The sequence below is a fragment of the Staurois parvus genome, unplaced genomic scaffold, assembly GCF_062004578.1.
Source record: "Staurois parvus isolate SC_StPar_1 unplaced genomic scaffold, SC_StPar_1.0 ptg000552l, whole genome shotgun sequence".
Lineage (NCBI taxonomy): Eukaryota > Metazoa > Chordata > Amphibia > Anura > Ranidae > Staurois > Staurois parvus.
In genome coordinates this window covers 1923277-1945793 of record NW_028318348.1, presented here as the reverse complement: position 1 = coordinate 1945793, position 22517 = coordinate 1923277, and the positions used below count along the sequence as shown (strand labels likewise).

Below are 22517 nucleotides of genomic sequence, written 5' to 3'. Positions count from 1 at the left end.
AGGAGCAAAATAGATCACTTGGATGCCCTGAATGCAAGAGGAAACCCGCACAAGCAATGTTCAATACTGCACAAAGTCAGGATTTGAACCAAGAACCCCAGTGCTGCATACAGGGCTGTGGATAAGGAGGTAACACCAGTCCTGTATGGGGCCCAGGCAGCTGGATGAATCAATGTGGGCAGGGAGGGTGATCAGCATGGTGGTGGGGGCAATTACTGGAACCCATGAATGGCTTTCTCTGCAGCAGTAGCTGAAAGCTTCTCTTCTCCTCTCCCTTCCGCTGGCTTTCAGCTGCTGCAGTGAAAGATATACAGGGGATCAGTTCCAGTGATTGCCCCCACTTGGCTGCACCCATCATTCTCCCTGTGCACCATACGTTTCCCCCTGCTGCCCAGGACCTCCCTGTGTGCCCTCATCCTCGTAGTGCTGCCGGATTCTCCTTCCCACCAGCAGCTGCAAGCACACAATAGGATCCTTCAGGATGGATATTGGGGGAAGGGTCCAGTAAATATGTCACATTTACCAGACTCTTCCTTTCCTGAATGAACACATGTGTTTGATACCAATCTCTCACTGTGCTCATTCATAAACCGAAGCATAGTAAACTATGTTTCTTTTGGGAAGGACCCTGTCAGGTTGGCTGTATGTGGCCCCCGTGGTTTCTAACAGCTGCCCTGGCTGCAAGGAATACATGCTAGTCATTAGGCCACGATACTGCCCCTATGAACATTTATTTCCATAATGTGAGCATATTCTTTAATTTTCCAATGGTATTCATTGATCTTTTTTGTGTTTTTTTCTAATATACAGTCAAAGCAGAACATAAAAGAAATGAAATATTCACTACAGCCAAATGAACTCATGCCTTATTTTGATGAAAATGGGGAACGTATCAGCCACTTCAAGATAACAAACAAATTATTTATCGATAGACTGAATAGACTTGATGTGGATGTCGGAAATTTTACCCCATGGGCAGCAGAGGGTCAGCAACTCTTCATCAGTTCACAAGCCGTAACGTGGAAACACAACCACCAGGTATGCCTGTTTAAAAGTGTTGAATATACCAATGGAAAAGTACATTTGCCAGAAGGAAGGCCAGTTTCTGAGTGTTTGTATATATGATATCCAATGTAAATATATAAAACGCTAAGCTAAGCACTCAAAGTCAGATTTTGCTCCGAATAATTTAATTTTGATAAAAAAGACACTTGACATATTTTTGGAAATATAGATATAAAAAAGTGCAGCGCTAAAAGGTATATACTCCAATGAAAATACTCCAAATAAAATATTCCAATAAAATCCAATAAAGTACTCTAATAAGATATGTTGTAATCAATATATGCTCCAGTCCAGATAAAAGTGATATAAGTAAAATTGATTAATGCATTAATAAAATGGTGACAGTTCGTGACAAGTGATTCAATATAGGAATTGTTTGTGACTTCTTGATCCAATGGTGTGGTGATAAATAAAAATACGCACTCAACAGATGCGTATTTTTAATACGCATGTAATAAATAAACCAGAGGTCCCCCTCATGGGATGGGATGGACGAGCTGGGCCATGCCTTTCTGATGAAGTGCTTCTGATGAAGTGCTATCGCATGAAACGCTTTAAAGGGGCCTGCACGCCGTGATGTCCATTGCACATTACACATTGGTCAGTTATTGTTTTTACTTGCTTTTATCTACTTTTGAATTGATTACCACGTGGATTAATAAACACCATTTTTTTAAAACTACTACACTATGGGCTTTTTCTTACTGGCTCCTTGGTGAGCCAAACACCTGTTCCAGAACCCAAGCTTCAGGAGTCTGTGATACGTGACAACATTCCTAAGGATGACGCACGCCCTGATGTAAGCTGCCCAGTATCTTGTCAATTTCCCAGAGGGAGACAACGTTGTGGCTGCCCTATATCCAGAAGAAGGAGAGTCCGCTAAGACGGCCCAGCTCGTCCATCCCATCCCATGAGGGGGACCTCTGGTTTATTTATTACATGCGTATTAAAACACATCTGGTGAGTGCGTATTTTTATTATTTATCACCAGACCACTGGATCAAGAAGTCACAAACAATTCCTATATTGAATCACTTGTCACGAACTGTCACCATTTTATTAATGCATTAATTTAATCAATTTTACTTATATCACTTTTATCTGGACTGGAGAATATATTGATTACAACATATCTTATTAGAGTACTTTATTGGATTTTACTGGAATATTTTATTTGGAGTATTTTCATTGGAGTATATACCTTTTAGCGCTGCACTTTTTTATATCTGTATTTATATTTATAAATACCTAACAGCGTAAAGTATCTCAACATTTATAAATATGGTATTTTTTACACCTAAAACATTTTCACTAATACAATACTACACCCAAAAACAAATAAAAAGACACTCAAAACAACAACAAAAAAAGGAAATGCTCTGTTTTTTGTGTCTTCCCAGGAATACTGTTAGTAACAGCGATTCTTGTTGCTAAACCACTGTATCACAAATAGCAGCAGCATTGTCACCCTGCTGTTCAGGTTCACCTTTGGGCTGCCCATCAGGATCAGGATTAAGATCGCTAGTTAAGAATCGTGTAACAGTTGATAAAACTGTATACAGTGAAACACGATGCAAACAAAAAAATACTTTAAAGTGATTCTTCTGGGGTCCAAAGCTGGTGCTCTTGGCTCCTCCTCCATGTGCCATAATAGGAAGCCGCTTCCTATGGTGCCCCCATGCGGGCTCGATCCCTAGCCAGGCTGTGTGTCTATAGACACACAGTGTGACTTGGGCCCACCTCCTGCTACCCCATCACTGTTTTTGATTGATAGCAACAGGAGCCAATGGCTCCCGCTACTGTCACTGAGTCCAGGAAGGAGGGAGAGAGTCGGCAGCCTCACTGCTCTCAGGCACAGTGCTGGATCGAAGCTGGGCTCAGGTTCTTAATGGGGCTGGGGGGTAGATGACAATAGAAGGTTTTTATCTTAATGCAAAGAATGCTTTAACCTCCCTAGCAGTCTGATTATGTCAGTATTTCTGTGCTCAAAGCGGTACATTTTTTTGCATGGAAATATGTTGGTTTTTTATTGTAGGCCTGTAATTTGGAGGAATAACTCACTGAAATCTGTCCGAACAAGAGTCTAGTAAACATCCCGGGTAGGATAAAATTTGAAACACAAAATCATAAATTATAATTTAATAAATAATCATAAAAAATAATATAATAATAATAATAATAAATGTATTTCAATAATATAATCAAACCAAAAACACTGAAATTTGAAATAGAGCGCCAAGTTTGCACATTGCTGAGCTCAGTCGCAGAATCGTTTTCCGTGTCTGATGATGAATTTCGCCACGAATCATTATCACTCAATTCTGTAAGTGGTTCTTGTAGCAAACTTGCTCATCAGAGATGGACGCAGAGTTCCCCTTTTTTCTATTAGAAGTATTCCTCAATCCTTTATTCTCCTTCCCCCTCCCTTCCTGAGAGGCACAGTGACAGATGTGGTGTGTGCTGGTTATGGGTCAACTGCAGGTTAAGGCATTCTTAATTCAGTGCCGAGCAGTCTGCGAAAGTGTAGCCTTCCTCACCTAAGTCATGATAAGGCCAGTGTTCCTCAGAGAATTGGGAAGCACTGTCCCAAGTACCTGTGTAGGCTCACACATCATAAAACAGATAAGGCAGCTTCTCCCAGGAATTGAAAGAGAATGTAACCTCATAAAACCTAACAGTTAAAGGTGACATAATGAAATGAACATTCCTCAAGTCAGGTTTTTCCCTATGTTTCATGTGATGGATTATGACAGATGTTGGTTCTAATTCAGAGTTCGCCCTACTGACCCCTCCCTAAACAGCGTATTGGTCAGTTACTCCAAGCCATTCCCCCTGCTGGGGGACTTTTAAAAACTCAGGTAACAGGCCTAAAGAGTTAAGCAAGAGTCATCTCCTAAATTTTAACATCGTAACAGCAGGAGATTAAAGAACCTTTTCGCTCTGCAACTTAGATCTGCTTACCTTAAGGCTGAACATTGCAAGTAACTTAATATTTTAACTTCTCCCTGTTATCTCTGTGCTGTGCTGGCTGTTTTCTATATATAAATATATATCTTAGTTACATTTTCTTTGTAAATATTTTATTGCACCTGTTTGACTCTTTTAGTAATAAATCTTTCTTTTTGAAAGTGTTAAACTGTTTCTAAGTGCTTACTTGCAATTCATGAATTCCTGCCTTTTGAAGAGACGCTAATGTGTTTGTTTAATCCTCTGCCCAATCGGCCTGCGGTGACCATATTGGACAGGCGACTTTTCAACCATTACAGTGTATATTTGATAAAGAGAGTTTCCGCTTTCTCTGTACAAAAGGGGTGGTGGCAGTGAAGGGTTAGTTGCGTAAATAACCCGACCCAGTAACAAGCGCATTCAGGCTGCCGGTGCGTCGATTGCGTTCCATTAGCTGGACAATCGTTGTGCAGGGCGCAGCTGAGTGTGGCATTGTTACGCACGTCACATCGCGGTTTTAGATCGGCCGGTCCTTTGGTCACGAGTTTGGTGAGAAGGTCTTGGATCTGACGCTGCGGGCGTGACGTATTATTGTTGGTCGCAGTCGTGCGATTGTCGCATGTTGAGGGTGGCGATCGGGCGACCGTGACAGTTCTAATTTACTATCGCTGTTCTCTAGCCGGTCTAAAACCGCTTTTGACCTAAAGGAACGCTTTTTGGATGCCATGGACGTTTCTCAGTTTCCAGGCAGAAAGAGCAGTAAAAATGCAGGCAGGGCACAGGACAAAGCTCTCGGGACAAAATGTATGTGAAATGGTTTGATACAGTAATGTTATACTATGTGATTTTAGTGTATTTAGTGAATGTCACTTTTGACAATTTTAAATTTCCCGCCAGTTCCGTCCCCTTATGTCCCGACGTCGCAGGGAACGGAACCCAGAAGACAGATGCTGGCATCGGCCGGAGGAGATGGCCGGGGACACTGCAGGAGGGACATCGCGGGAGCGCAGGACAAGGTAAGTGCAGAAGAGATCCCGGAGCAACGCTGCAGTGTATTCCCGAGTGTAGCTCGGGGGGGTTACCGCTTGAGGTGCTGAAACTTTACCCCGAGCTACACTCGGGAATACCGCCAGGGGGGTTAAGGTGAAAACATTTTCAGCCATTACAATCACTTTAGAGGTTTAAACTTTTCAATTATTTTTCATGGTCAGTGAATCATATAAAGTTGTTATAAAATATTTTTGGCCTGAGTCCCTTCCAGCTAGTTGATCTATTCAGAACACCAGCTAGGGTAAATATAGATATCAGTGATACCTTTTATTAATACTGGTTTGTTGTTCATATGTTTGCCAGACCTTCCGAATATTGGAAATAATTGGCATTATACTGGTATATTATTGAAGGATATTCCTTTGGATATTAGGAGTATCTTATAAGTGTTCTTATGTGTTCGGGTTGTGTCATAGAACTTTATATCTTGATGAATTTTGGATTTAAGGTTATTTGTTGTGGTCATTATTGGCTATTTTCTTTTTGTGAAGCAAAAGGTTTGTAACTGGTTCTGGGCCAGCATGCAGTGATGGTTCCGTTCAGTTTGGTGCAGGGGCGGACTGACAACTCATGGGGCCACTGGGCAATAGGGGATCATGGGGCCCCTGTGTCCTTGCCCAAACTCAAAAAAGCCTATTAAAAAGGTACCATGGGCATCTCATGGGGCCCCCTATTGACCCCGGGCCCTCGGGCAGTGCCAGAGTTTCCAAATGGTCAGTCCACCCCTGGTTTGGTGTGTGCTAACTGTATATTCTGCATCAACACTGAGATTATTGGTCTTTTCATTGTTTTCAGGTCCCGGTGTCAGAGTGCTCTGAACATTGTTTACCAGGAAGCAGAAAAAAGCTGAGATCAACAAAATATCCGTGCTGTTATGACTGCGTTCCATGTTCAGAAGGAGAAATATCTAACGATACCGGTATATCTGGTTCTTGCTCAGTTTATACAAATATAGACTGTGTTGATGATGGGGGTGTTGGTGATATTAATCAAGATGATGATGATGCATACATTTGTATATACCAGGGGCGGACTGACCATTTGGAAACTCAGGCACTGCCCGAGGGCCCAGTGTCAGTAGGGGGCCCCATGAGATGCCCCTGGTACCTTTTTCATAGGCTTTTTTGAGTTTGGGCAAGGACACAGGGGCCCCATGATCCCTATTACCCGGGGGCCGAATGAGTTGTCAGTCCACCCCTGGTATATACTATATATATAGTCTACATTTCTCTTTTCTGGTCCTTTTCATTGTAGTTGCTCTTTACATCATTTTCAAAATGTACCAATCAGGGGAAGACTGACCAGTTGGGCACTCGGCATTGCCTAAGGACCCGTAGCCAGTAGGGGGCCCCATGACTGTGTTGCCAACCGTCCAGAGCTGACTCATGATATGGGAGCCCTGCTGCCACTCAGCATATACTGGCCCAATCTGCAGGTTTCTCGGGCAGCTCCACACCGCTGACTCTGTTCTCTGTCCCGAACGCCTTTGGGCATAACAACAGGTAGAAGAGTCATGAGTACACCCAACTCTCACACCCATCCAGCCTGCCACTGCCTGCTCTAGCCAGATACCTCTGTGATCCTTCCCGCGCTCTCCCCCCTCCTCTCCCTGTGCTTGGTGATAGAGGTGAAGTATGTTCCATCCAGCTACTGTCTCTCCTAGTCTTGCAGCCACAGCAGGGTGCCTCCCCAAGCCTTCCCACATTCCCTCCTCCTCTGTTCGAGCTCCATAATGGAGGTTATGCATTGTCTCTGCACCTGCTCCTTCTTGGCATTCCAGCCATCATAGTATTTCTCCCGCCATGCCTGGTGCTGTGAGCCTTCCTGACCAACACCAAACTAGGAGAGGGGGCACATTATGAGCACCTGTCTTGCATAGCAGTAGCCTGGTCTGTCATCACAATTTCTGGTCTTGCTACCCGCACACTGTTGTGCCTGTGATTTCTGCTGAGCTTTTCCAGGTAAAACAAAAGTGAAGCAAGGAGAGAGTACATCCCGACTGGCAGTAAAACACGTTAGGAAAATAGAATCCTTGTTGGTGACTCTGAACTGTGCATATGCAGGCTTGAGCCAGCCAGTTAGAGAACGGATGGACTCAGCCTCATATTAGCCTCAGATTAGTAGTGGGATGTGGCTTATATTCACATTCGCCGCCACACAAGTAGAGGCCAAGTTCAGCAGCTCACTAACTGGCTCCATCCAGACTGCACATTCACAGTTCAGAGTCACTGATGAGGGTTTTTTTTCTCTGAAGTGTTTTATTTATATGAAAAGGGGCACTCTGGCGGAGCAGGACATAAGGGGGCACTAAGGGGTACTCTGGAGGAGGATGTAAGGAGGCACTCTGGTGGTACTAACTTAGTACTCCCAGAGTGCCCTTATACATGATCCAGCATGTCCCATTGTTGCCTCCAGAGTGCCCCCTTAGTACATTATTACTAATTGGACACTTTGGAGGATGTAAGGGGGCACTCAAAAGGCACCAAGAGGGCACTCTGTAGGAGGGGGTAAGGAGGAACTCTGGAGGTAATAACGTAGTACCTCCAGACTGCCCCCCTTACATCCTCCAGAATGCCCGCTTGTTCCTTTAGAAACAGGATCCACTGAGCACAGGTGCACTGCTTTGTGGGCTCCTGTGGGTAAAAATAATAAATGCACATTTAATTTCCTGGAAATATCAGGGCAGTAATTATTTTTTCCTTGATGGTGACTTTAGCCTTTAAATATTGATTGTCTTTGTTTACAATAGGATTTGCTGTCATGTTTTGGCTTGAGAGTACAAAAATGTGCTCCTTCAGTAAATTTTTCATGTCTCGTCAGTAACAAAAGTCATCGGAGGTTGGCAACACAGCCCCATGAGCAGGACCGTCTTTTTGCATGGGTACCCCTGGAATCATGCCAGGGGCCCCAGGTGCATGGGGGCCCCTGAAATTCCCCCTCCCAACAGGGGAGATTGTGTGTAAATAGAGTGGGTGATCAGTGCAATAGGTGAGAGAATGAAAACTAAAACCAATTTTTTGTTCTTTCACTGCAGCAGCCGAAAGCCAACATCTCCTGCTCCAGCTGCAGCAACGAGAGCCACAAAAGATGAGTTCCAGTTATTTCTCCCACCTGCTGCACTGATCTCCTCCCATAGCACTGCTGACTTTGAAGTTAGAAGTAGAAGGATCCAACTGGAATCTTAAATGTATGAATTCTACTGAGCTCTATACTCATCTACCTGTATGATTTGGCTTGAGAAAAAATAGAGGACTGCAAAACCATTGATATTTTATCCATACTCCCATCTGCAGTGCATGCAGATGATTAATAAATAGAATGTTACATTTTTTGATAATAGTGCTGATGACCCCTAATGGATCAGTAGGATCCTGTTTGAGACTTTCATTACAACATTATGCCGTATGGGATAGTGTGCACGTAATGCAGTAACTAAAAATAACCAATAAACTGTAATTGTATTTTTCCCCATAGACAGTGTAGGCTGCATGAGATGTCCAGATGACCAATGGCCCAATAAAAAACAAGATCGCTGTGTGCGAAAAATACTGGAATTTATTTCTTATCAAAATGATGCCCTTGCTACAGTAATGTCATCTGTGACTATTTTATGTTGTGTAATAACTGGCCTTATATTGGGATTATTTGTTTATCATCGGAATACACCCATTGTTAAAGCTAATAACCGGAACCTGAGCTATCTTCTCCTGGTCTCCATCATGCTGAGCTTCCTTTGTGTCTTCTTGTTCCTCGGCCGTCCAGTACATGTAACCTGCATGCTGCGTGTAACCTCTTTTGGTGTCATCTTCTCAGTTTCTGTCTCTTCTCTACTTGCCAAAAGTATCATGGTGTGTATTGCTTTTAAAGCCACCAAACCTGGGAGATCCTGGAGGAAAAGGTTTGGGACCAAATTGCCCAACTGTGTAATGTGTGGGTGTTCATCTATCCAAGTCATAATCTGTGTCACTTGGTTGTCTGTTTCTCCTCCCTTCCAGGATCAGGACACTCACTCTTATCAGGGAAAGATCATCCTTCAGTGTAATGAGGGTTCAGTTATCGGCTTCTACTCTGTCCTGGGATATATGGGGCTTCTGGCAGTTGTGAGTTTCATTATAGCTTTTTTAGCCAGGACATTACCGGACACTTTTAATGAGGCCAAGTACATCACCTTCAGCATGCTGGTGTTCTGCAGTGTCTGGATTGCCATGATCCCGGCCTATCTGAGCACTAAAGGGAAAGACATGGTGGCTGTGCAGATTTTTGCCATTATGTCATCAAGTGCTGGACTTCTCTGTTGTATATTTTTCCCAAAATGTTACATAATCCTGTTCAGACCAGAAAATAATACAAAACAATTGATTTTGCCGGTAACAAGAAACCACTAAATATGTTGTTTTTATTTTTAAATGCTTATGTGTGCAGTTAATTTGTTCTTATGTGCTATTTGTGCAGCATCTTGTTTCTGACTAGTTATGGTGTCATGGTAATAACTAGAGATGAGCGAAGAAATGAAAAATTTGATTCGACTGATTCGGCGAATTCGTGGACAATATTCGATTCAAGTCGAATAAATTCGCTGTGAATTTAACTTAAAAAAGGGTGTTTCTAGGCTTCAGAGAGACTTAATATTAGTGCAGAACACTGTACCTTTAATTTAAATGCCCTTGGAGTCTGCTGGGGAAGAGAAATAATACTGTCAGTCAGTATGACATGCAGATGAGTGCCGTCGATCTTAGAATCACTGCACACTTCACTCCTTTGGCCAGTCACGGGGCCAAAACCAGTGTTTGGAGCCACAGTGTGGCGGTGGAGCCAGCAGCAATGGGAGGCCATACAGCAACCTATGACAAAATGGAAACCAGCAGGAGCGTGAGGAGACCTGAAAGTGGCACATGGCAGAGTGGGAGCAATGGGAGGCGGTACAGGGACCCAGGTCACACTGTGGGCCCAGCAGCAGCGTGACCAGGCGGTACGGGGGCCCATGGCCGATATGGGGCTTGGTGGCACCTATGGAAGGCCTGTAATCTGCCAGCAACCTATGACAAAATGGACAACCGCAGGAGTGTGAGGAGATTTCAAAGTGGCACATGGCAGAGTGGAAGCAATGGGAGGACGTACAGGGACCCAGGTCACACTGTGGGCTCAGCAGCAGCGTGACCAGGAGGTACGGGGGCCCATGGCCGATATGGGGCCTGGCGGCACCTATGGGAGGCCGCTAATCTGCCAGCAACCTATGACAAAATGGACAACCGCAGGAGTGTGAAGAGATTTCAAAGTGGCACATGGCAGAGTGGAAGCAATGGGAGGCCGTACAGGGACCCAGGTCACACTGTGGGCCCAGCAGCAGCGTGACCAGGCGGTACGGGGGCCCATGGCCGATATGGGGCCTGGCGGCACCTATGGGAGGCCGCTAATCTGCCAGCAACCTATGACAAAATGGAAACCGCAGGAGTGTAAGGAGACCTCAAAGTGGCACATGGCAGAGTGTAAGCAATGGGAGGCCGTACAGGGACCCAGGTCACACTGTGAGCTCAGCAGCAGCGTGACCAGGAGGTACGGGGGCCCATGGCCGATATGGGGCCTGGCGGCATCAATAGAAGGCCTGTAATCTGCCAGCAACCTATGACAAAATGGAAACCAGCAGGAGTGTGAGGAGACCTGAAAGTGGCACATGGCAGAGTGGGAGCAATGGGAGGCGGTACAGAGACCCAGGTCACACTGTGGGACCAGCAGCAGCGTGACCAGGCGGTACGGGGGCCCATGGCCGATATGGGGCCTGGCGGAACCTATGGAAGTCCTGGAATCTGCCAGCAACCTATGTCAAAATGGACAAGCGCAGTAGTGTAAGGAGACCTCAAAGTGGCACATGGCAGAGTGTAAGCAATGGGAGGCCGTACAGGGACCCAGGTCACACTGTGGGCTCAGCAGCAGCGTGACCAGGAGGTACGGGGGCCCATGGCCGATATGGGGCCTGGCGGCACCTATGGGAGGCCGCTAATCTGCCAGCAACCTATGACAAAATGGACAACCGCAGGAGTGTGAGGAGATTTCAAAGTGGCACATGGCAAAGTGGAAGCAATGGGAGGCCGTACAGGGACCCAGGTCACACTGTGGGCTCAGCAGCAGCGTGACCAGGAGGTACGGGGGCCCATGGCCGATATGGGGCCTGGCGGCACCTATGGGAGGCCGCTAATCTGCCAGCAACCTATGACAAAATGGACAACCGCAGTAGTGTGAGGAGATTTCAAAGTGGCACATGGCAGAGTGGAAGCAATGGGAGGCCGTACAGGGACCCAGGTCACACTGTGGGCTCAGCAGCAGCGTGACCAGGCGGTACGGGGGCCCATGGCCGATTTGACCTCATTCATCCCATAGTCCTGCCGAGTCACGAATAGCGTGGCCTCCTCAAAGGGCCTGAGCAAGCGCAGGTGTCACGCATGAGATGACAATGGCTGACATCTAAGTTACACAGGGAGTACCTTTATCCGCTTTTAACATCAGGAAATCTGTGATGGCCTTTAGCTGTTCGTAAAGGCGGTCTAACATATGTAGGGTTGAATTACACCTTGTTGCAACGTCACAGCATGAGGAGTCGGTATAGGGGCCCATGGCAGATTACGTGCCTGGCAGCAGCAATGGGAGGCCCGTAATCTGCCAGCACCCTATGTCAAAAAATTCAACACACCAGCAGTGTGAGGAGACCTGAAAGTGGCACATGGCAGAGTGTGGCGATGGAGACAGCAGCAATGGGAGGCCGTACAGGGACCCATGAGAGACTCTGGACCTAGCAGCAGCATGAGGAGGCGGTATATAGGGGCCCATGGCAGATAAGAGGCCTGGCAGCAGCTATAGGAGGCCCGTTATCTTGCAGCACCCTATGTCAAAAAATTGAACACACCAGCAGTGTGAGGAGACCTGAAAGTGGCACATGGCAGAGTGTGGCGATGGAGACAGCAGCAATGGGAGGCCGTACAGGGACCCATGAGAGACTCTGGACCTAGCAGCAGCATGAGGAGGCGGTATATAGGGGCCTATGGCAGATTAGGGGCCTGGCAGCAGCTATGGGAGGCCCGTAATCTGCCAGCACCCTATGTCAAAAAATTCAACACACCAGCAGTGTGAGGAGACCGGAAAGTGGCACATGGCATGAGAGACTGTGGACCTGGCAGCAGCATGAGGAGGCGGTACAGGGGCCCATGGCAGATTAGGGGCCTGGCAGCAGCTATGTGAGGCCCGTAATCTGCCTGCACCCTATGTCAAAAAATTCAACACACCAGCAGTGTGAAGAGACCTGAAAGTGGCACATGGCAGCAGAGTGTGGCGATGGAGACAGCAGCAATGGGAGGCCGTACAGGGACCCATGAGAGACTCTAGACTTGGCAGCAGCATGAGGAGGCGGTATATAGGGGCCCATGGCAGATTAGGGGCCTGGCAGCAGCTATGTGAGGCCCGTTATCTTGCAGCACCCTATTTTAAAAAAATTAAACACACCAGCAGTGTGAAGAGACCTGAAAGTGGCACATGGCAGCAGAGTGTGGCGATGGAGACAGCAGCAATGGGAGGCCGTACAGGGACCCATGAGAGACTCTAGACTTGGCAGCAGCATGAGGAGGCGGTATATAGGGGCCCATGGCAGATTAGGGGCCTGGCAGCAGCTATGTGAGGCCCGTTATCTTGCAGCACCCTATTTTAAAAAAATTAAACACACCAGCAGTGTGAAGAGACCTGAAAGTGGCACATGGCAGCAGAGTGTGGCGATGGAGACAGCAGCAATGGGAGGCCGTACAGGGACCCATGAGAGACTCTAGACTTGGCAGCAGCATGAGGAGGCGGTATATAGGGGCCCATGGCAGATTAGGGGCCTGGCAGCAGCTATGTGAGGCCCGTTATCTTGCAGCACCCTATTTTAAAAAAATTAAACACACCAGCAGTGTGAAGAGACCTGAAAGTGGCACATGGCAGCAGAGTGTGGCGATGGAGACAGCAGCAATGGGAGGCCGTACAGGGACCCATGAGAGACTCTAGACTTGGCAGCAGCATGAGGAGGCGGTATATAGGGGCCCATGGCAGATTAGGGGCCTGGCAGCAGCTATGTGAGGCCCGTAATCTGCCTGCACCCTATTTTAAAAAAATTAAACACACCAGCAGTGTGAAGAGACCTGAAAGTGGCACATGGCAGCAGAGTGTGGCGATGGAGACAGCAGCAATGGGAGGCCGTACAGGGACCCATGAGAGACTCTAGACTTGGCAGCAGCATGAGGAGGCGGTATATAGGGGCCCATGGCAGATTAGGGGCCTGGCAGCAGCTATGTGAGGCCCGTTATCTTGCAGCACCCTATTTTAAAAAAATTAAACACACCAGCAGTGTGAAGAGACCTGAAAGTGGCACATGGCAGCAGAGTGTGGCGATGGAGACAGCAGCAATGGGAGGCCGTACAGGGACCCATGAGAGACTCTAGACTTGGCAGCAGCATGAGGAGGCGGTATATAGGGGCCCATGGCAGATTAGGGGCCTGGCAGCAGCTATGTGAGGCCCGTTATCTTGCAGCACCCTATTTTAAAAAAATTAAACACACCAGCAGTGTGAAGAGACCTGAAAGTGGCACATGGCAGCAGAGTGTGGCGATGGAGACAGCAGCAATGGGAGGCCGTACAGGGACCCATGAGAGACTCTAGACTTGGCAGCAGCATGAGGAGGCGGTATATAGGGGCCCATGGCAGATTAGGGGCCTGGCAGCAGCTATGTGAGGCCCGTTATCTTGCAGCACCCTATTTTAAAAAAATTAAACACAACAGCAGTGTGAAGAGACCTGAAAGTGGCACATGGCAGCAGAGTGTGGCGATGGAGACAGCAGCAATGGGAGGCCGTACAGGGACCCATGAGAGACTCTGGACCTGGCAGCAGCAGGAGGAGGTGGTATATAGGGGCCTATGGCAGATTAGGGGCCTGGCAGCAGCTATAGGAGGCCCGTAATCTGCCAGCACCCTATGTCAAAAAATTCAACACACCAGCAGTGTGAGGAGACCTGAAAGTGGCACATGTTTGAGGCATGATTCATGGCGGATTTAGTCAGTTGTGTCAGGAACTGGTGGTTTGATATCCAGACTAATCCACGCCTGATTCATTTTCACAAACGTGAGTCTCTCCACACTTTGGGTGGACAGTCGTGTCCTCCGCGGAGTTACAATACCTCCTGCCGCACTAAACACGCGCTCCGATGCCACGCTACTGGCCGGGCATGACAGCCTTTCAAGGGCAAATTCAGCTAGTTGGGGCCAAAGGTCAAGTTTCGTTGCCCAGTAGTCAAGGGGATTGTCTACCTCGGTTGGCAGGGTGCTGTCCAAGTAGGCCCAAGCCTGTTGTTTGAGCTCCTGCTCCAGGTCCACCTGATGCTGCTGCTGCTGCTGCGGCTGGTTAGTAGTTTCCTCACTGCGCTGGTGAAGAAAGCTACTCATCATCGACTGCAGACTGAGGCAGCCGCTGCTGGTGGAGCTGCCACTGCTCCTACCACCCCACCCCTCCCCTGCTGCCATGCCAGCGGAATGCGAGCGCACAGGGCCCACAGTGTCTGAGGATGGACGTTGGCGCACAAAGGCAGAGACCAACTGACTACATAGGTGGTTTTTATAGTACGTAATTTTGGCCTCCCTCTCAGCAGGTGTGAAAAAGGCCACCATTTTGGACCGGTAGCGAGGGTCCAACAAGGTGGACAGCCAAAAGTCATCCCTCTGTCTGATGGTTATTATTCGGCTGTCGCTACGCAAGCAACCGAGCATGCTATGGGCCATTTGTGCCAAGGAATGCGAGGGACTCCCTGCCTCCATCTCCACAGCATACTGCCACGGTGCGTCTGGGTCCTCTGTCTCCTCCTCCTCCTCCTCTCCCAGATGCTCCTGCTCCTCCACTCCTGTCCGCTGAGTGGAAAAACCACCCATTTCACTCAATAATTCCTGAGCACAAATGTCCTCCTCTACCTCCTCCTCTTCTTCCTGTCCTGCCCCCACAGGGGTCATGTGGCGTTGAGATCTGTGCGCCACGTCTACCGCACCCTGACCAGCCATTGTTAACAGCATTTGTTCCAGGACGTGCAACAGAGGAATGACGTCGTTCATCCCATAGTCCTGCCGACTCACGAATAGCGTGGCCTCCTCAAAGGGCCTGAGCAAGCGGCAGGTGTCACGCATGAGCTGCCAATGGCTGACATCTAAGTTACACAGGGGAGTACCTTTATCCGCTTGTAACATCAGGAAATCGGTGATGGCCTTTCGCTGCTCGTAAAGGCGGTCTAACATGTGTAGGGTTGAATTCCACCTTGTTGCAACGTCGCAGATCAGGCGATGCTGTGGAATTCCGTTCTGCCGCTGCAGCTCAATGAGGGTGTTCTTTGCGGTGTAGGAATGGCTGAAATGCATGCAAAGTTTACGTGACATTTTAAGGATGTCTTGCAGTGGGATGGTGGATTTTAGGAACCGCTTGACAACCAGATTAAACACGTGAGCCATGCATGGCACATGGCACAACCTTCCTTGACGCAGAGCAGACACCATGTTCTTTCCGTTGTCGGTCAACATGGTTCCGATTTTCAGTTTGCGCGGAGACAGCCATCTGTCGATTTCTCTGTTCATTACACTCAGAAGTTCCTCCCCTGTGTGACTACGTTCGCCAAGGCATACCAGGTGCAGCACAGCGTGACACCGTTGCGCCCTGCACATGTGATATGCCGGTCGGGTAATGGGACTTGGCACGGGGGTGGCGGCTGAGGACACGGCGGAAAAAGAGGTGGTAGAGGCGGACATGCTTGCTGGACCAAGGACGTGCAAACGTGGAGGCAAAAGCGTCGTGACCTGTCCAAGTTGCTGGTGCGGCTGTGCCGGCACCACGTTCACCCAGTGGGCCGTAAATGACATGTACTGTCCCTGACCGTAGTTACAGCTCCACACGTCGGCGCTGCCGTGCACTTTGGCAGAGACCGACATGCTCAAAGACTGGCCCACCATCTCTTCTACATGTGAATGCAGGGCTGGCACTGCCTTTTGGGCAAAGAAATGACGGCTTGGCACTCTCCACCGCGGCGCGGCACAAGCCATCATTTCTCGGAAAGGTGCTGAGTCCACCAGTTGGAAAGGGAGGGACTGCAGCACCAGCAACTTGGACAGGAGGACGTTCAGCTTTTGCACCGTCGGGTGCGTGCTCGCAAACTGTTGTCTCTTGGATACGGATTCCAAGAAAGACTGTTGACGGAATCCGAGAAGAGGAGTAGCAGGAGAAGGAGCATCTGAACGAGCGGAAGATGCCAACGAGCGACAACTCCCCTCAGCAGAGGTGTTGGAGCCTTGACTGGCTGATAGAGGGTGATTGACGACGTCGGGTGACGGAGCAAGTAACGGAGCGGGTGATGGAGCGGGGGCTGGGGCAGGCAGAACCGCCGTATCTTTATCACGGTTTTCCCAGGCCACCGAATGGTGACGCTGCATATGCTGACGCAACGCTGTAGTCCCAACATGGGCCCCCTGGCCACGCTTGCATTTCTGGCCACATAGTCGACATACGGCTACGTTTACTTCCTCGGGCGGCTTGACGAAAAATTGCCACACCACCGAGTAGGAAACTTTGCCCCCGCTACTCTTCACTGGCTGACTGCTACTTCCTCCGTGCGCACCGGCACCACTACTGGCCGTGGTGGTAGGCTGCAGTGGAGCTGGTGCTCTACTCCGTGGACGTTTGGCTCCACTGACACTGATGCGACCCTGCTGCCTCCTGGGCAACCCACCGACTGTTTCGCTCGCTGCCAAGCTGGCACCCTCTTCTCCTGATGATGCGGAAGAAATTGCCTGATGACGACGAGGCAGCCAAGTGCGATCAACCTCCTCATCATCAAGTACGGTCTCCGCCTCACTACTAGCCCCCTCGGCTGCGTCTGGGTCAGGAGACAGACCTGTCTCTAGACCGGCTACCGAGCCACTCTCCTCGCCAGTACTTGTTCGCTTGGCTGCTGAAAAGGCCAATGTCTCCCCCCGTTCCTGACCGCCCTCTGTTAGCTCTTCCTCACTGTACAGTGGGGCTGAGCCCACAGCATGCGATACTTCGCTTGGTGAGGGAACAGCAAAGGACAGGGGCAGGTAGAGGACACGTGATTTCAGTGGGCTTGCTCCCGGGCCATGCCAACTAACGGTTGTGTCTGACGTACCCACCGACCGTTGGCTGTAGGTGTCAGAGGTGACCTGGGAAGAGGAAGACGACCGAGCCAACCAATCAATGACGGCAGGGTTGTCGGTGGAGACACGACCGCTGGATGACACCGGGAGCACTGGCCTCTGGCTGCGAATACTGCTGCCTCGACCCCTTCCTCTGCTGCCACGTCTGCTCGCTCCTAAAACATTGCCTCCTCTGCCACTCCTCTGCATGTTGTCTGACATACTCTTTAATTCAACGATTAGGTGTCCCTGAGTAACAATTCTGTGTCCCTGAGTAACAATTCTGTGTCTGTGCGAGTAACAATTCTGTGGCCCTAAGTAACAGTTCTGTGGCCCTCAGTAACAGTTCTGTGTCTGTGCGAGTAACAATTTTGTGTCTGTGCGAGTAACAATTCTCTGGCACTCAGTAACAATTCTGTCTGTCCCTGAGTAACAATTCTCTGGCACTCAGTAACAATTCTGTCTGTCCCTGAGTAACAATTCTCTGGCACTCAGTAACAATTCTGTCTGTCCCTGAGTAACAATTCTCTGGCACTCAGTAACAATTCTGTCTGTCCCTGAGTAACAATTCTGTCTGTCCCTGAGCATGAATTCTGTGGCCCTGAGTAACAATTCTGTGTCTGTGCGAGTAACAATTCTGTGGCCCTAAGTAACAGTTCTGTGGCCTTCAGTAACAATTCTGTGTCTGTGCGAGTAACAATTCTGTGTCTGTGCGAGTAACAATTTTGTGTCTGTGCGAGTAACAATTCTCTGGCACTCAGTAACAATTCTGTCTGTCCCTGAGTAACAATTCTCTGGCACTCAGTAACAATTCTGTCTGTCCCTGAGTAACAATTCTCTGGCACTCAGTAACAATTCTGTCTGTCCCTGAGTAACAATTCTCTGGCACTCAGTAACAATTCTGTCTGTCCCTGAGTAACAATTCTCTGGCACTCAGTAACAATTCTGTTTGTCCCTGAGTAACAATTCTCTGGCACTCAGTAACAATTCTGTCTGTCCCTGAGTAACAATTCTGTCTGTCCCTGAGTATGAATTCTGTGGCCCTGAGTAACAATTCTGTGTCTGTGCGAGTAACAATTTTGTGTCTGTGCGAGTAACAATTCTCTGGCACTCAGTAACAATTCTGTCTGTCCCTGAGTAACAATTCTCTGGCACTCAGTAACAATTCTGTCTGTCCCTGAGTAACAATTCTCTGGCACTCAGTAACAATTCTGTCTGTCCCTGAGTAACAATTCTCTGGCACTCAGTAACAATTCTGTCTGTCCCTGAGTAACAATTCTCTGGCACTCAGTAACAATTCTGTCTGTCCCTGAGTAACAATTCTGTCTGTTCCTGAGTATGAATTCTGTGGCCCTGAGTAACAATTCTCTGGCACTCAGTAACAATTCTGTCTGTCCCTGAGTAACAATTCTCTGGCACTCAGTAACAATTCTGTCTGTCCCTGAGTAACAATTCTGTCTGTCCCTGAGTATGAATTCTGTGGCCCTGAGTAACAATTCTGTGTCTGTGCGAGTAACAATTCTGTGTCTGTGCAACAATTCTGTGTCTGTGCGAGTAACAATTTTGTGTCTGTGCGAGTAACAATTCTCTGGCACTCAGTAACAATTCTGTCTGTCCCTGAGTAACAATTCTCTGGCACTCAGTAACAATTCTGTCTGTCCCTGAGTAACAATTCTGTCTGTCCCTGAGTATGAATTCTGTGGCCCTGAGTAACAATTCTGTGTCTGTGCGAGTAACAATTCTGTGTCTGTGCGAGTAACAATTCTGTGTCTGTGCGAGTAACAATTTTGTGTCTGTGCGAGTAACAATTCTCTGGCACTCAGTAACAATTCTGTCTGTCCCTGAGTAACAATTCTCTGGCACTCAGTAACAATTCTGTCTGTCCCTGAGTAACAATTCTGTCTGTCCCTGAGTATGAATTCTGTTGCCCTGAGTAACAATTCTCTGGCACTCAGTAACAATTCTGTCTGTCCCTGAGTAACAATTCTCTGGCACTCAGTAACAATTCTGTCTGTCCCTGAGTAACAATTCTGTCTGTCCCTGAGTATGAATTCTGTGGCCCTGAGTAACAATTCTGTGTCTGTGCGAGTAACAATTCTGTGTCTGTGCAACAATTCTGTGTCTGTGCGAGTAACAATTTTGTGTCTGTGCGAGTAACAATTCTCTGGCACTCAGTAACAATTCTGTCTGTCCCTGAGTAACAATTCTCTGGCACTCAGTAACAATTCTGTCTGTCCCTGAGTAACAATTCTGTCTGTCCCTGAGTATGAATTCTGTGGCCCTGAGTAACAATTCTGTGTCTGTGCGAGTAACAATTCTGTGTCTGTGCGAGTAACAATTCTGTGTCTGTGCGAGTAACAATTTTGTGTCTGTGCGAGTAACAATTCTCTGGCACTCAGTAACAATTCTGTCTGTCCCTGAGTAACAATTCTGTCTGTCCCTGAGTATGAATTCTGTGGCCCTGAGTAACAATTCTCTGGCACTCAGTAACAATTCTGTCTGTCCCTGAGTAACAATTTTCTGGCACTCAGTAACAATTCTGTCTGTCCCTGAGTAACAATTCTGTGTTTCCCTGAGTATGAATTCTGTGGCCCTGAGTAACAATTCTGTGTCTGTGCAACAATTCTGTGTCTGTGCGAGTAACAATTTTGTGTCTGTGCAAGTAACAATTCTCTGGCACTCAGTAACAATTCTGTCTGTCCCTGAGTAACAATTCTCTGGCACTCAGTAACAATTCTGTCTGTCCCTGAGTAACAATTCTGTCTGTCCCTGAGTATGAATTCTGTGGCCCTGAGTAACAATTCTGTGTCTGTGCGAGTAACAATTCTGTGTCTGTGCGAGTAACAATTCTGTGTCTGTGCGAGTAACAATTTTGTGTCTGTGCGAGTAACAATTCTCTGGCACTCAGTAACAATTCTGTCTGTCCCTGAGTAACAATTCTCTGGCACTCAGTAACAATTCTGTCTGTCCCTGAGTAACAATTCTGTCTGTCCCTGAGTATGAATTCTGTGGCCCTGAGTAACAATTCTCTGGCACTCAGTAACAATTCTGTCTGTCCCTGAGTAACAATTCTGTCTGTCCCTGAGTAACAATTCTGTCTGTCCCTGAGTATGAATTCTGTGGCCCTGAGTAACAATTCTGTGTCTGTGCGAGTAACAATTCTGTGTCTGTGCGAGTAACAATTCTGTGTCTGTGCGAGTAACAATTTTGTGTCTGTGCGAGTAACAATTCTCTGGCACTCAGTAACAATTCTGTCTGTCCCTGAGTAACAATTCTCTGGCACTCAGTAACAATTCTGTCTGTCCCTGAGTAACAATTCTGTCTGTCCCTGAGTATGAATTCTGTGGCCCTGAGTAACAATTCTCTGGCACTCAGTAACAATTCTGTCTGTCCCTGAGTAACAATTCTCTGGCACTCAGTAACAATTCTGTCTGTCCCTGTGTAAAAATTCTGTGGCCCTAATAACGTTTCTGTGGCCCTAAGTAACAATTCTCTGGCACTGAGTAACAATTCTGTCTGTCCCTGAGTATGAATTCTGTGGCCCTAACTAGCGTTTCTTTGTCCCTAAATAACGATTCTGTGGCCCTCATTAACAAGTCTGTGTCCCTGAGTAATGGTTCTCTGTCCCTAAGTAACTTTTCTCTGTCCCCAATTCTCGTTTCTGTGGCCCTAACTCTGTCCCTGTCCCTAGTACAGAGCGGTCTGCCTCTGTTCAATGACTGCAGGCAAATGAAGAATTCCAAAATGGCCGCTATATATACCTCGACCATTACACAGTGCTGGCTGGCTGGCTGCTGATTGGCTGATGCGATCACATGTCGTTGAGGAATGCATTATGGGGCAGCGCGCCTTGTCTGCGCGCCTTCCCAGACATCCCCGCTCCGTCGCCGCACATGTCAGCCGCCATTTTCTGAAAAATTTCGATTCGCGCGTCCGAATTAGGCTATTTTTCGGATTCGGCACGAATCGAAATTTTTCAGATATTCGACTCGAATTCCACTTCGGATACTTCGATTCGCTCATCTCTAGTAATAACCTATACATTGTGTCTCATAAAGAGTCAAAAGGAAAGACAGCTGATCAATAAATAAAACTAAATACAATATAACATTTTTCCTGATCAAATGTAAAGCTCCGCTAGTATTCATGAAATAAAAGATGAGTGATGGTATTGTGCTATTGTTTCTTCTGGACAAGACGTAGTGGTCATGTTTTTGTGCAGAAATTGGTCATCCAGGAAAACAGCTTCATACTTAGTTGTAATACATGTACAGTATGTTTACAGTTTTACCTGACAAGGTATTTGTGGTTCTGTTCAGCTAATCTTTGGTTTACACAGCTCTGCCCTACTGCACTGCCAGAAAATGACTCTAATGCTTCCCGGTTCAGCTTTATTGCTTCCTGGATTATTTTCCTATTCAGTGGACAAAGTTGATAGTTCTGATTAATGCTGAGTAAGCAGATGTTAGGCAGAGAGATGATTCATTACTCAACTACTTTTCCGCCATTCATACACACATATGCGGCCTCTTGGGGGGTGGGCTTGAGGACCCCATCTTTCAATTGAACAAAGGACAAAGAACTATTTGATTTTTTTTTCTTTCTAGTTTTCCTTCAACTTCTAGGAAAACAGTTCATATTAAACTTTACAATGCATATGGTGTTATTATTTGACAGGATTACTTTAATCAAAAATGTAAATTGTATTTTTTTTAATTATTATTTTTATTACATGAAGTTAATGATTGCTTACTAAAGTAATTTGGGTTGTATAGTACTATATTCAATTTCCATTTGTACAAGTAATAATTGAGCTTTGGAAACAGCAGTGGCAATACAGCCAAAAACTATTGTAAAACATTTACTTAAAAACAAAAAGTGAAAGCTATCAATGTTATATAAAATGCTGAACAGGGATAAAATAAGTCCCAGGGCATTGCTTGTTGTGATCTTCTTTTCAGTATTGTGTGCCAACCACAAACCACAATCCACAAACACATATTGCATTTGTTACCCCAAACAAGAAAAGTAATCACAATGTCATATTTAACCAATTCAAGTCCGGACACATTCACCCCCTTCCCGTCCAGGCCAATTTTCAGCTTTCACTGCTATCACACTTTGAATGACAATTGTGCGGTCATGCAACACTGTACCCATATGAATGTTTCAGCATTTTTTTGAGTCAGATAAAGCTTTATTTTGGTGGTATTTATTCACCACTGGGATTTTTATTTTTTTTGCTATATAAATGAAAAAGT

General features: G+C 47.1%; 1 protein-coding gene across 1 annotated transcript in view; it reads left to right on the top strand.

Annotated features, from left to right (window-relative positions):
- The window catches only part of LOC149451013 (vomeronasal type-2 receptor 26-like), a 31116-nt gene extending 21670 nt beyond the window's left edge, over positions 1-9446 (top strand). The window contains exons 6-8 of the mRNA XM_089691155.1: positions 811-1038; positions 5857-5980; positions 8536-9446. Coding sequence (XP_089547281.1) covers positions 811-1038; positions 5857-5980; positions 8536-9446 — 1263 coding nt within the window. The remainder of the gene's footprint in view (positions 1-810; positions 1039-5856; positions 5981-8535) is intronic.
- The last annotated feature ends 13071 nt before the right edge of the window (positions 9447-22517 follow it).